This window comes from Trichosurus vulpecula, chromosome 6 (assembly GCF_011100635.1).
Source record: "Trichosurus vulpecula isolate mTriVul1 chromosome 6, mTriVul1.pri, whole genome shotgun sequence".
Taxonomy (NCBI): domain Eukaryota; kingdom Metazoa; phylum Chordata; class Mammalia; order Diprotodontia; family Phalangeridae; genus Trichosurus; species Trichosurus vulpecula.
In genome coordinates, this window is record NC_050578.1 from 42,963,975 (window position 1) to 42,979,539 (window position 15,565).

The following is a 15,565-nucleotide window of genomic DNA, read 5'->3' on the forward strand; positions in this document are numbered from 1 at the left end:
ACCCAGAATGCATGCTAGGAACCAGTAGAGATTGGGTAAAATCACATTGAAGTGGTATCTGCAAGCTTCACAATGTCCAACATTAACTCCCCAACCTCCAAACCCCGCCCTCCACGCCCCCCCAAAATCCTTAGATCAGGCTATTTAATCTGATCAATGTTTCTGGTTTGGGAAATACCTGACAGAATTTTTTAAACTTTCATCTAGATGCTTAATGTCACTCACACATATCCAATATGTGAATTATTATTCACCTGACCTCAATTCAATATTTATTGAATACTGCTGAGTCATTTTGAAATCATCTGCAATATAATGAAATTTTCTGCTTCATTTGCAGAAACACAACACAAAACTACACATTTTAGGCATTACAGTCATCTATGAGAATGTATGACTTAGGCTCATGGAGAAAGATGGAAAATAAGCAGTTATATAGTGCCTATATGTGCCCAACATTGCATTAAGCACTTTACAAATATTATTTTTACAGAACAAGGAAACTCAAGTAGGGAAGCTATCTCCAGATATATCTGGGAAAAAGACAGAATAAACTCTTTCTTGGACCCCAGAGAGAGGGTTTTCTATTCAACTGTGTTTTTTCACAGGAATATGAATTGACATCCCCTTTCCAATCAAACAAAAGACGTGCCATCTTACTATGTTTTACTTTTTCATGGATATTTCTTACAATATATAGGAGCATGACAAATCAATGGCTACTGGTTATTGGAGTTACATTAGCCCTCAAACATTTTAAAATTTAAAGAACATAATCAATGATTATGAAGATGCCACAAATGTTCATTTTGTACCAACTTCCTGGTTTTTTCAACCTTTTAAGGCTGAAAGGTCACTGGAGAAATGTGGCTCTCTGTCCCCACATTCTCCCCATTTGGTCTAGGCTATTGGGATTCATAAGATCACAAGATTCAGATCTGAAGTGGGCATTAGAGATTATATAGTTCAGATCTTTCATTTTACAGATTAAGAAACTGAGACCCAGTGAGAGAAAGCAAGTCGACCCAGGGTCAACGGTAATAAAAAGCAGAGCTACAATTTGAAGCCAAGGCATCTGATTCCAAATAGAGTGTTTTTTTTTAATTATATTTTCACTGTCAGTGTTACACAAGCCAATCGGAAAGCTCTTTGAAAATAAAACTGATTTAATGTAAATATAATATTTTTACTAATTACTAAATGTTTAAATATTTTAAATTTCACAACTCATAGCCTAAGAAGCAAAACCTTTGAATTAGACAGAAAGGTGCACTACTCACAGAAATGTGGGTCTTCTATGCCAAAAAAAAGTTGATTAATCATTATACTTTTGTTTCCACAGTATAGATGGCAGCCAAAAAATATTTTGAACAAAATGCTTGAGTCAATGACTCTTGCGCAGACATGGCCAAATGAGCAAGGAATAAAAATCTGACCATCAGGCTTCTGAACCGATTACCCCTGCTGACTGTAAAGGGTTAGTTTCTTACAAGGAAAAATAGATTAAGTCATTAGATGTGTTTTAGGACTTGAGAATATAAAGCTGAATGATCATGATTAAGTGGAATGAATGGTCAAGTTCATTATATGCCCAAATTTACCATTGATATAGAATACAGTTTGATGAAAAGGCTGCAAAAATAGGAACAGAAAGGCATGATACAGCACCTCCCTAAGTTTTACTATGTTTAATTGCTTGCATAAAAATTATCAGTAATAATGATCAGAGGTCATATTTCTCCTCCTGTGGAAATAGGAGAGCATTAGCTGGGACATATCTTACTCGATATGTGCTCAGTGTATCTTATCTGTGATAAGAGTGTATGTGTATACATATATGTATATACATATGTGAGCAATATGAATATGTGTCTGCATATATATGTATTTATGTGTACACATGTGTACATTTAGAGTATTGTATATATGCATGTTATGTGTATATATACTGCATGTATATGTATGTATAGATCTAGATATATGTGTATATATAATATTATGTATAATCTATCTATCTCTATATCAAAATAGATAGAAATGGTATGTTTGTGTGTGTGTGTGTGTGTGTGTTTGTGTGTGCCTCAGATAAGTCATTTAACTTCTCAGTATTCTTGGCAACTCTAAGACTATGAGTTACAAAGAAGATACCAATCATCATTGGTAGTGGGAGTTTCCAGCTGAGGCTAGAGCTTTAAATTACAGATCTTTTCTTATCCCCTATCCTATTTTTTTTCATACAGAAAAGTCTAAAAACTCAGTTCCCTAATAATGGGTCTTCCAATTGTTAGTATGAATTAGTCAGCATTTACTATAAATGGACAAGAATGAAAACAATATGCATCTTTATATATTCTCAATACTGTACCTCAGTTGTCCTATTCACCATCATCTGAAGCAATGTGGTTTGGGAAAAAGAGGGAAGATGTTACACAAAGATTAAGAAGACAATCATTTTACTCATTGCAATCAGGTATATTGTTTTGGCTAGATTAAATACATGCACTGTCACTAAACACATACAATTTTATTCAATAAAGAAAAAAAAAACTAATCTTATTCCTGCTCTTTCCTACCCCTAACCAAAATAGGTAGATAGAAAAAGAGCTGAATTTTCCTGAGAAATGTCTGATGTTCAATTTTTCTACTACTTTCAAGAAAAGGCTTTTAAAAAAAATATGCTCTGATTGTTCTCTTTTCATGACAAAAAATTGATTTTCCATTATCACTGGACTCAGTAGATAAAATTTCATAAAGGATACCTGGAAACCGGAGCCTCCCTCTTTGCTAGTGTCCTGAGCTTTTTACCTTGGATTGAACATCAGCATTGTGGTCATTCTGGAGCAGGAGGGCTGCAGATTTGGTGTCATCTTTCCTAGCAGCAATATGCAGGGCAGGCAGGCGAACTTTTCCCTTGGTATCATTCTCCAGGAGGATTGCCACAGCTTGGTTGTGTCCTTGTTGTAGTGCCACAGCCAGGGGAGTGAAGCCATCCTGGAAGATGAAAAGATCAAGAGGGTGTTGCCAAACTGTGGATCCTTAGGATATAAATATCCCTGATTCCAGGGCCAAGGATTGAAACTTACTGAAACTTTGTGTAAGTGCCTAGCTCTCAGCATTCAGCAGGCACTTAATAAAAACTTATTGAACGAATGAATTATTCAAGTTCAAAACATCCCATCTAAATTTTTTCCAAACAGTGGGGGGATAAACAATGGAAACATCCAGAAATGGGAGATTGAGTATTGCACATGAGGAACAGCAAATAGGTCAACGTGACTGGACCATAGAGCTCATGGCAAGGAATAAAAAGATAAGAAGGAAGAAAGCTGTAAAGAACTCTAATTGACAAATGGAGGAGTTTATATTTGAACCCTGTTTCATGAGCAAGAAACCATGGAAACTAAGGATATTTCTGTAAAGTTTAGCCTTGTTAACAAGTAAAACTTAAAGGAAACTAAACCTGAAACATTTAAGGATATGAATAATAACTACAATCGTATATAGTATTTGACATAATTCAATTCACCAAGGTACTATGCTCGGTTTTCAGGACACAAAAGACAGATCCTTTTATACAGGTAACCAAGAAAGAATGGGCCAAGTGTGTAGGAAAGTAGATCCAGAGAAAGTACTGTTAGAAATTTTGAGGAAGACATTGCTTTCAGCTATAGGAAAACGAAGATGAGAGAAAATCCCAGGGCAGAGATGAGATCTAAGATTTGCTTCAAAAGAGAACAGAATCATCAACAGAAGGAAATGAAGAATGATATGGTGCTCAGTTCAGGGAAAACACTGCATCCTGACCTCTGCTTCTTCATGACCCTTGATTTCACAAAAAAATCAGCATCTTCCTGAAGCCCTTTTTGGGCTTTCCAGATGCCACTACCTTCCCTCTGGGATTATCTTCCATTTTCCTTGTACATATCTCACATAAATAACAGAAGAGTTTATATCCATACATATCTTACAGGGCACAATGGATAGAGCACTGGGCTTTGAATCAGCATGACTCAACTTTGTAAGTTCAAATCCAGCCTCAGACAATTACAAGCTTTATGACTCTGGGCAAGTCACTTAACCATGTTTGCCTCAGCTCCTCACGTGTACAATGAGCCGAAGAAGGCAATGAGAAACCACTCCAGTATCTCTGCCAAGAAAACCCCAAATGGGATCACAAAGTGTCAGGCATGACTGAAACAACTGGAGAACAGTAATGATGTGTGTAGTTATTTGCACCTTTTCTCCCTCAGCAGAGTATGGATTCCTTGAAAGCAAAACCTATTTTTTTTGTATTTTTGCAAAGACTTTCTTTATGTCCCCATTTCTTAACATAGCTCCCGGCCTGTATTAAATGTAAAGCACAAAGGCTTGCTGATCTTTTGACCTACTGGAAGATGGTGTGAGCAAAGCCACAAAAATATGAGAAGGTGGGAAAAGAATGACAGATAGGCAGTGGTTCAATTTAATGGTCATGTAAAATTAATGAAAGGGATTAGAAAGGGACATATCTGTAAAGATAGGTCGGAGTCAGTCTGCAAAAAGTGTTGAATGTGAGGATCAGTAGTTTATCCTTTATTTGGTAAACAATGAAGAAGCACTGGAGAATTTTAAGTAGAGAAAGTGCGTGTTCTGTTTTCTCTGACTCACTCCTATTAAACCCATTCTTTGTCTTTATTGTGATCTCTAGTCCAACTGCCCCCCCATTCTGGTCTCAATTTCCTCCCTGCCAACCCCATGGCTCACCAGTTCAACCATGTAGTCAATCAATAAGCATTTGTTTAGTGTCTAGTATGTACCAGGCAGTGTGCTAAGCACTGGAGATACTAAGAAAAAATAAGAGCCATCCCAACCCTCATGGAGCTTAAATTATAGTGGTTGATACAATACCTACAGAACTAGCTATATGAAGAGTGGATGGAAATTGAACCTGGGAAGGATGGGAACAGCAAAGGTTTCTAGCAGAAATGGGCCAACTAGGTCTACTACAAACTTATGTTATCTAATTTCACACTGATGGAATCCTATTAAAGCTCCCCAACTCCAGCCCCAATATTCTAACTTCCTTATAGGCCACAATGAACAGCAGGACCACTGCCCCTAGCTAACCACTGCCCTCACATATTTGAACAGGTGTGTTCTTGTACTCAACCACAATCACATCATCCATTTAGCCCAAGACAAGACCACAATACCTATCTATCTTGACCAGACAGGACCACAATAGCTAGCCAATTGGAGGGCAGTGTGACCAGAATGTTTAACTACTGAACTATAGAAAGGACCCCTCCCCTATTACCCAATCCCTTGATAAAACCCTCCTGCCTCTTTAATATTCATAATTTCTGTTACATAATTGCATCTTTATAAAAGTCCATCTTGCTTTCTCTGAAGTTGTTGGTTCCTCTCAGAACTTAGCCCACTTCATGAGAGGCATCAATCTCAATAAATGCCTGTACTTAGATTAGAGGTGGTCTGACTCTGAATTCTTTGAGATGGTTCCACCACAACATATCATGAAAACTGCAACAGCTTTTGGTGTCCCAGGGTGGGCAGAGACTAAACCTCAACAACACTGCTGTGTGAGAATCCTCTGAACACACAACCAAAAGCAACAATTCCAAATCTTCTGTTCCCTTCGCATGCCTCCTAAACGACCCTATTCCCTCTCCTCAGCAGATAATCATAACTCCTAGTTTCCTGAGAAAATCTACTATCTCAAGTTATATCATTTTCCATTCTTTCCTTTGCTCCAGTCTTGGATAGCCTTTATCCTTGTCAAGGTCAATACTACTGTTGCCCCTGATTTCTTCCTTTCCTGTCTCTTCCAGTTGTATGTTCCCTTAATCATACCCTCTCCTCCCATTTTCAAACACTTCTTATGGACTGGATCTTTCCCTGCTGCCTAAAATACATGTCTAGGTTTCCCAGCTCTTTTAAAAAACACTTCATTTCTTCAAAGTGTAATCCTTTTTCTCTTCTCCCTTTGACAGCAGCCAAACTCTTAGAAAACTGTCTATACTCAATGCATCTATTACCTCATCTACCATTCACATTTAACTCTTTGCAATCTGATTTCCAACTTCAATCAACTGAAATTTCTCCTTCCAAGGTTACCAAAACCTTTTTTTCCCCTCAGACATATTCTACTTGAACTCTAAAGTTTTTGATAATCAAAATCATCCCCTCCACCTCTACATTCCCCTGCCCCACCCTTTTGTATCTATGACACTGCTCCTTCTTGCTCCTCCTTTAAAATGTCTAACCACTTCCCCCCTTCTCTTTTGCTGTTCTCTTTTCCTCCTTTTTCTTTGTTTCTTTTCCTGTGTCTCCCACCTGTCAAGTGTGGCCATCCCATAAAGCCCTATCCCACATCTTTCTTTTTCTACACTTTCTCTCATGGCAATCTTATCTATTTATATGGCTTCAATGTTCATTTCTTTTCATATGACTCTCAACTACATCCTTAATATATGTCATGGACCTTAGTCCTGAATAACCAACTATATGGAGGATATCTCTACATAGATGACTCATCATCAAACTCATCATACACGAAATAAAATTCAGTAAGTTATCCCTAAGATTCATCACTCCTTCAAACTTCTCCATTTGTAGTAAAGTACCACCATCCCCCCAAACACTTAAATTCATACAATCGTAGTCATCCCTGACTCTTCCCTCTCCTCTATCTGCCATATTTAATCAATTGTTAAGTCTCATTGATTTTACCTCCACAATATCTCTCGATCTGTCCCATTCTTTCCATTTCACAACTGCTAACCTATTTAATGGTATCAGCTCTAGGGCTCTCAGCCAAACTTCCCTAATTAGCTTCCCTTACAGTATCTTCCCTCTTCCACACATAGGAAAATATTAATTTAACATCTAAGACTCGTCATTGATTCCTCCGCTCAAAAGTCTTCAAGAGTTCCCCATGACTCAGTTAAAATATGAAATCCCAAGTCTAGTATCTAAAACTCTTCACACTCTAGCTCCAGATCACATTTGTAGATTTATTTCACATCATACTCCATAATGGTTAACATGCATATAGGTTTTAAGGTGTATAAAGTACATGTATATTCTAATTCCAATCTAGCAACCCAGCGGGGGTTGTCATGATAGCTATTGTGGTCTTTATTTTACAGACAAGGAAAAATGAGCCTCACAAAGGTTAAGTGATTTCCCCATGGTTACATAGCATAGTAAGGGTCACATACTCAATGTCCTAGACAACTTGGCTTGCTGTCTCATCCCCAAACTTGCCATCTGTTTTCCTGTCTCCATCAGTTTACATAGTCTGTTCTCCTTGCTAGAAAATGTATCCTTTCATACTCCTTTTGTTATTGTTCAGTTGTGTCCAACTCTTCATGACCCCATTTAGGGTTTTCTTGCCATTTAGGGTTTTCTTGGCAAAGATACTGCCATTTCCTTCTCCAGCTCATTTTACAGATGAGGAAACTGAGGCAAACAGGATTAAATGACTTGCTTAGGGTCATTTAGCTAGTAAGTATCTGAGACAGGATTTGAACACAAGAAGAGGACTTTTCCTGACTCCAGGCCCAGCTCTCTAACCATTGTGCCACCTAGCTGCCCTTCATACTTCTGCCTCTTAGAATAATTATCTTCCTTGAATCTCTGCTGAAAGGTCTCATCCAACTTTTTCCTAGTACTTGTCTTGCAGAGTTGTTGTGAGGGATCCCACCGGATAATATTTTTTAAAGTACTTAGCACAGTGCCTGGCACATAGTATGCTGTCTAAATGTTTATTCCCCTCCCTTCTTTCTTTCTCTTTTCTAATACTGTTGGTAAAGCTGTCAGTGCTTTCTCCCTCCAATAAGTATTGTGTGTTTCCTTTACTGGGCACATGGATTAATTCAGCCCCTTGGGACGAGGGTTGTTCACTTTTTGTCTCTTTAAATTCAAAGAGTTTAAGTGGGTTTTGTTATTATTGGCTGACAAGGCTGGCTGAAAAGAGGGATAGTCCTCAATGCTAGGCAGAGGTTTCTAATCTCAGTAGCTCATGCAGGAGGAGGGCTGAATTGAAGGTACCTTTGAAGATAGCACCTCAGCTGAGAACTATCCCTGATACACAGAAGATGGCTGAAAGATCAGGGCAAAAGAAGAGCCTCAAAGAGCTAGAACCTCTCTTTTGCAAGCACTCACATAATAGTCAGAAGATGCCATACAAGGACACTTTCAAGGTCTCTCTGAAGAACTTTGGAATTATGTGACATGGGAGACACTGGCACAGGACTGCTCAGCATAGTGTTCCCACATCAGAGAAGATGCTGTGCTATATGGGCAAAGCAGAATTGAAGTTGTGCGAAAGAAATGTGAGATGTGCAAATTTAGAGAATCTACCTCAAATGTGCACAAGAACTATTTGTGCCTGACCTGGGATAGAGCATTCTGAGCTCATATTGGTATGATGGGCCAAGCATAACTTGACTCTAGCATAGTGATGTCATTTTGGTCCTCTGAGAATGGAGGACAACAACCAACCAACCAGTCAGTCAACAAGCACTTGCTAATGTACTGGGCACTATGCTAAGTTCTAAGGACAGAAAAAAAAGGAAAATACAGCCATAGCCCTGGAGGAGCTCACCAGAGACAAAAAGCAAACATCTATGTTAAATATATATATATATATATGTATGTATGTATGTATATATATATATACACACATAAAGGAAAATAGAAAATAATTAATAGGGAGAAGGCACTAGGATTAAGAAAGATTGGGAAAGGCTTCCTATAGGAGATAGGATTTCCAAAGTAAAGAGGCAGAGATAAGGAGAGAGAGCATGCCAGGGATGGGCAACAGCCAATGAAAATGCCTGGAGGAGATGGAGTGTCTCATTTGTGGAACAGTCAGGAGGCCAGTGTCACTGGAGTGTGGAGGAGTGGAGTTGTAAGGTATAGGACTGGAAAGATGTGGGGGTGAGGGGTGGGGAGGAGTATTCCCTTCCCCTGCTGGATGGGGGAATATAGGTGAAAGAGCTTGTACTGCAGACTGTCCCCCATCAGTGTTAAGTGCTCTAAAATTAGCTGGAGTTGATGACAAGTTGGGGCAGAGAACAGTTTAGAGCAGTGCCTATTGAGGAGGAAGCCAATGACATTAATACAAGACATTGATCCATAATGTCAGAAATTTGAATTGCTGTTCCAAGCATGTGGTCATACATGTTAGCTCTGTGTGTGATATGGATAGATGACCATATATTGATTCACACATAATTCCTACAATTCAACTCTTCACATTGAGCATGGATATATTCATAAGACAGTGGGCTCAAGATTTAGGGAAGGAGGGAATAGTCTATTATTACTTTATTTATTACGTTGCTTTTTGGGGGTTTTTTACAGACAAGTCCAAACTTTATTAAAACTAAATTTTAAATTTAAAGTTACTAAATAAATCACAATGAAAAAATAAAAGGGAGAATATTGCTTTTTAACTAAAATGCCTTTGTTTTTGGATGACATCTGGATGACAAGTTTAAAAAGTGAGACACATTGTACAGGGCTCCTGAGCTATGAAACCATGAAGGGGATTCTGACCCATAAAATATTTAGAACCTAAGCTAGCTAACTATGTGCCTAGAGGGAGAATGGCTTTTCTTTCTAAAGCATTAGTTGTTTGTACCCTTTTAATATTCAAATTAATATAGGCCTTCTCTCAGACAAAGGTATTAATTCTTGATCACACACACACACACACACACACACATACTTTATATAGCTCTGAGAAAGCTATATGTTTAAGACAAGCTAGCTATTTGGAGCTAAACCGAAGAGTTCTTAAGTTCTTAATATTTAGTGGCACCAACTAGAAAATTTTAAGTGAGAGAGAAAGAAGTTCCACTTTATTTTTGTATGCATTTTGCTGGCTTTCTCCCTCTATGATAAACAAAAGTCCATCTTTGCTAAGAAAAGCAGATTGATTGGCCTTGCTCTTTCTGGGGTAGTCATGGAGACAGATGAGGTAGGTAATCTTTTTGCTAAAACAAGAAAAGAATCCTTAATATTGTATTTTTCTTCAATCATTCTTCTTTTCATATTTCTATTAGCCCTCTATACTTGGAGATATCATGTCTTCTGACATCCCTTTCAACAAAGAAAAACAAAGATGTTTTGCACTCTAAGTTGCCAGAAGGTCTGCTTAGACTACAAAACTGCTCCCCATAGGCACCTGAGACTAAGGGATAGCTCCATGATGTCGCCATCATGTCTATACTTTTATCTCACATCATCTGGCTGTTTCAGGACTTTGCCATTTTTTGTGTAACTGGGCTAAGGTTTGGAATACCTTTCTTTTTTTTTAACTGACTTGCAGAATAATTAATAACCACCCAGAATTTCACAGACTCAAAAATGAGCCTTTCTGACTCCAGGCCCAGTGCTCTATTCTGTACCATTTAGCTACATTTTCCATCCCTGGGCTTTTGGATAGGCTCTCCCCCATCCCCTGGAGTACACTCTTTTCTCGCCTCCATTTTTTGAAAGAATCCCTAGCTTCCTTCAAACCTCAGTTCAAATGACACTTCTTACTGGAGACCTTTCCCAATCCCCACCCTTTTCATAATGCTTCACCCATCTCCATGGTAGTGATAGTGTCTTGGTCAAAGTAAAGGCATAAGTCCAGCAGAGGGAAGGTTCTATTTTGCAGGTCTGTTTCAAGGTCTGCTGGTTGTACATATCATCTGAACTAATTAACTAGGTAAACTAATTGAATCCATCATCAATTTTGCATTCACTAATGTGTTTTATTCCATTAAATTACCTTATAAATAAAATTGAAAGTCCTACAGTCATTGCCAACTACAGTATTGCCAGGTGATTGGCTTCTCTACTGGGAATTAAAGGAGAAACAGCTCAATGAGTAGCTGAGCTGGATAGATGAATTAAAGTTGTAGAAGCCTAGGTGGTAGATGGCTGAATATACTATCCTTCTTCCATCAAAAACAAAGGGTGGAGGGGTGGGGGTGGGAGAGGAATTCAAATCTTGGAATGGTGACAAGGAAAAAGAAATTGAATGATATTAAGTTAATCTCCATTTATTCATACTCTCTCATCAATGAAAGATCTCAAAGGATTTGTACAGTTACAAGTTTCCATTTATCACAGGCTAAGAATAAGAAAGGAGAATGTTAAAGTTAAATCATATAATATGGTCATAGAAAATGAATTCTAGCCATTCTCTCCATGAAAATCATTAATTTTTTTTAAAAAGAGGTAGTTCAGCAAGGTGCATGTGTCTTTGGACTTGGAGGAAGACCTGAGTTCAAGTACTGATTCTGAAATAGTGTGTACTGGCTGTGTGACATGGGCAAATCACTGAACTACTCAATGTCCTGCATAACTAATCATATGAGTTAAAGATGACTTGTTAATCTGCATTGGTGGAATATGCTCCAATGCTAATAGATTCACAGGTCCAGATGGGATAAAAATATATTGTAATGATGACAGTGGCTTCTATAAGGGGAACTGTTGCAATTATAAACCACAATTGCTTCTTATGTTTCGTAACCAAAGAGGATGAAAATGCCATCACTATGTTGGGATCAATGTTCAGACCAATAAGAGCACAATTAGAGCTGGAGACCAAATATCCAGCCCACCACCTGCCAGAGGGGTGTTGGATTTAAAATGCAGAATAAGACACATTTTGGGAGATGGTCAATGTGGAAATTTGTTTTGCTGGACTAGGTGTATAAGTTTATCAGGGTTTTCTTCTTCATTATTCAATGGGGGAATAGAAGGAGAGATAAATACTTGTATAAATAATAAATACATAGAGAGAGATAATAAAGAAAGAGAGAAAGATTAAAATTTTAGAGGTGCGAGTTGTTTTCTAGTTGGATATAATAGAACCATAATGTATTTATCAAAAAGACAAATTTTAGCCATCATCACACAATGGACAGGCAAAATAACAGTAGCCAAAGAGGAAAAAGTATAAATGTATAAAAGTATAAATGAAAGATTTAAATGCTGCCCCCCAAAAGAAATCATGAGAGAACATTCTAAGTAATCAGAACCATAATCATATCCTTCATTTTATCTAAAGTCATTGACACATAATTTTTGAGTACAAATCATGCAGAACTTTTAAATTGTAAACTATGCATAGAAGTTAAATAAGCCTTTCTTTGCCATTATTTCTTTTTTCAAGACCAACCATCACTCCATATTTCTGTGAAATATGCTTCATAGGTCACAATGGTCAAAAAATTAACCACCTGGGGTCAATCGGGTACTCATTAGTCTCTCTGTGCTAGCCTGATCTTTGGAGGTGGGCAATTAGCCTATCACTGGAACCAAACTATAAGCCAATTCAGCTTGGTATGACCCCTGCCAATTGAATTCAAGCTCTAAGAAGTTCCACCACACTGGAAATGCTTCAGGTAACAGACTGGATCTATTGTCTGAGGGCAGCCTAGCTAAGTACATAGAGGGTCAGAGGCAGCAGATTGACCCCAAGGGATGAATTTTTTGTCATAAAGTTTGAGAACCCAGGGTCACTGGTACACCATGATGGTGCCAGGACTTTTGTAGAGATAAATGGATACCTAGCATGTTTTTTCTAATTATCATTTTTACTAATAATATTGTAAAGTATGAAAAACTTAAATTATTGCTTGTTCATGCTCACAACCTTAAAGAGATGTTTGCTCACCAACAAAGATCTACATTATAACTTTTTTTTTTTTGCTTTTTGGCAGGGCAATTGAGGTTAAGTGACTTGCCCAAGGTCACACAGCTAGTACAAGTGTCAAGTGTCTGAGGCCGGATTTGAACTCAGGTCCTCCTGACTCCAGGGCCGGTGCTCTACTCACTGCACGACCTAGCTGCCCCATCACATTATAACTTTTTAAAGCTTATATTTGGGACCTTATAGGGAAAGGAAAAGAACAGGGGATAATGATCACATTCAATGAAGAGATCAAATTCAATGAGTCCAAAACTCTTTTCTGTGAATAAAATTTTTAAGCATAAAGCACACAAAATTCATATAGCATAAATTAAGGATAGATATCAAGTACTTAGGAGAAGGTAAGTTCCACAGTAGCTAGAGTGCCCAGTACATAGTAAGGAAGTCAACTTCCTGAGTTCAAAACCATCCTCAGACACTTACTAACTGTGTGAACCTGAGCAAGTCACTTAACCCTGTTTGCTTCAGTTTCCTTATCTGTAAAATGAGCTAGAGAAAGAAATGGCAAACCACTTCAGTATCTTTGTCAAGAAAACCCCAAATGGGATCACAAAGAGTTGGACAAGACTGAACAAAAACATCAAATATTTAAGCATTGCTTCCTCGCCGTTTCTTTCTCAAGACCCATCATGATTCTACATCTCTGTGAAACTTCCAAAATTTAAACTTTTGTTTTCAAAATTTGTAGGTTTAAAGCCATCTTGAAAAATCTTCAAAATATGACTTGTATGGAATATAAAATGGGTTCTTTGGCCATTAGTGAAACATCTTCTAATCACAGCAGCTGACCAAACTAGTAACATATTCACAATAAATGCTTTCTTCAGTTTTCCTTACAAACATATAGGGAAGAGACATGGGCATGGATTTCTACGTAGGGATTTTCAAATGATACTTAGCATTTAAGTATCTACCACCAGAAGGGGTATTTTTACAAAATACGACTACAGGATTCTCTACTTACAGCTGGAAGGTACCTCGCAGGTCATCTATTAGAAAGGTCATCATTACAAGTCAGGAAACTAAAGCCCAATAAATGACCTGCCCAGTCTGACACAGGCATTAAGCAAAAGTGCCAGGGTTCAAAATACAGTGCTAAAAGATAGATCCATCCTTGAATGCATTTGTTGGTCATGACCTACAGATCATCTAATCAACCCAGTTTTCCTAAACATAATCATAGTCTAGGAGAGGCATTTTTGAGAAAGACTGAGATAAAGCAAATTGACAGAGATACTGAATATTTATGGTTAAAGCTAAGATTCAATACCCACTAATGTGTTTCACTTGCAAACACCATATTTCTGCCATGATGCCTGGAAATCACAAAGGATTTAAAAATTTCTAAGAGTTTACAATGTAATATGACCTCCACTAATGCCTTACACTGAAGGGGTATTTTTGGAACCAGACTGTGATGCTATAGTAACCACTGAATAAAAAGATCACAGGACAGTCATGAATGTCAGCTAGCTGGACCGTACAGAAACAAGCAACAAGTCAGAGTTCCCAATCAATTTCCCGGCTGGTGTTGACTTAAGTATTGGTGTTGATAATATTTTGTCCCAATCGCAGATTCTGTGTATTAGATTAATAACATACCTAGATTTCTCTTTAGGTTACTGTTTATGATCAAATCTCAGAGAAATATCGTTCATTGAAAAAGTTTTTCTGATATGCAAAAACTTATCTGAGACTTTCTCATGCACTTATCCAAATTTTGCCCCCCAAATACGCAAATCACCATTTGGAATAAAAATATCTCTGAGAGCAAATATTTGGTTCAATTCCATAAAAATCAGGATTGCATTTATATTATAAGGATGTAAAAGTTGTACTTACTAGACAGAAAATTCAGGGGTTTTTGAAGTATTTTACTATTATAGCGGTTTCCCAAGTAAGCCAACTATATTAATCAGCTTTAGACTTGTGAGTACTCTATAATATGTTTATGTAACATCTATTTTTTGTGTCTCTCAGATTTTTTTTTACTAATACTGAAATTTTTGTGGTCAGCCTTGAGCCTTTATTGTTAGATGATGAAAAGCTGAGAAAAAATGAGAGCAAGTGAATTTTTATGACTAAAATAACATTCAATACCCCCTAATGTATTTCGTTTTTATTTACCTTCCAACTCAATAGTTTTGGTGGATTTCATCTTCTTCACAAAACCAACCAAAACACACTTACTTCCAGAGATTTTTAACTGCTGAAATTAAGTTGGCTCAAAGGAGCTCTTTAAAAGTGTATATAATGTTTATCCTTAAAAGGACTTGAGGATGGCATAGACCTTAATAACTACTAGTCCCTCTGGGAAAAACAGTAACTAGTTATTGCACCTATGGGTGTTAGATTCTACAAATGGTATATTATTGGGCTTCAAAAAATCCTTAATAGGATCCTGCAGGAAATCTCTATTCATATGTCTATTACCTTGCTGTCCCTAACAACTAAAAATTATTTAAGAGAGGAGAATCAGATGAGTTGCCCTTCTGAAAGAATTATCTCAAATCATTGTAATTAAGTCAAAATATTGATTAAAGGGGAAGAATTAATTTATTTTCATTTCATCCTTAGAAAAGTCTTAGACTGCACAAAATTAAAACGTACCAAATTGGCACTTTGTACTGTGGCTTATCCGGTGTCCAGAGCACTGGATTTAGTATCAAAGGTCACCTTTGCCAATTAATACCAATGTGACCTTAGGCAAGCCACGTATACTCCCTGAGTCTCAGCTTCTTCAACTAAAAAATGAAAGATTTGGACTAGATTGCCTAGGAGGACCCTTCCAGCTCTAAATTTATTATCCCAGCCCTCTCTCACTCAAATCAAAGTCAACTGCAA

The 15,565-nt window shown here is 37.5% G+C and overlaps 1 protein-coding gene across 1 annotated transcript in view; it reads right to left on the minus strand.

Moving 5' to 3' along the window:
• ANK2 (ankyrin 2) overlaps positions 1-15,565 on the minus strand; it is a 297,680-nt gene that overhangs the window by 171,890 nt on the left and 110,225 nt on the right. Inside the window, exons 6-7 of the mRNA XM_036763028.1 lie at positions 2,806-2,991; positions 2,366-2,389 (exon numbers count right to left, since the gene is read on the minus strand). Of these exons, the coding sequence (XP_036618923.1) occupies positions 2,366-2,389; positions 2,806-2,991 (210 nt within the window). The remainder of the gene's footprint in view (positions 1-2,365; positions 2,390-2,805; positions 2,992-15,565) is intronic.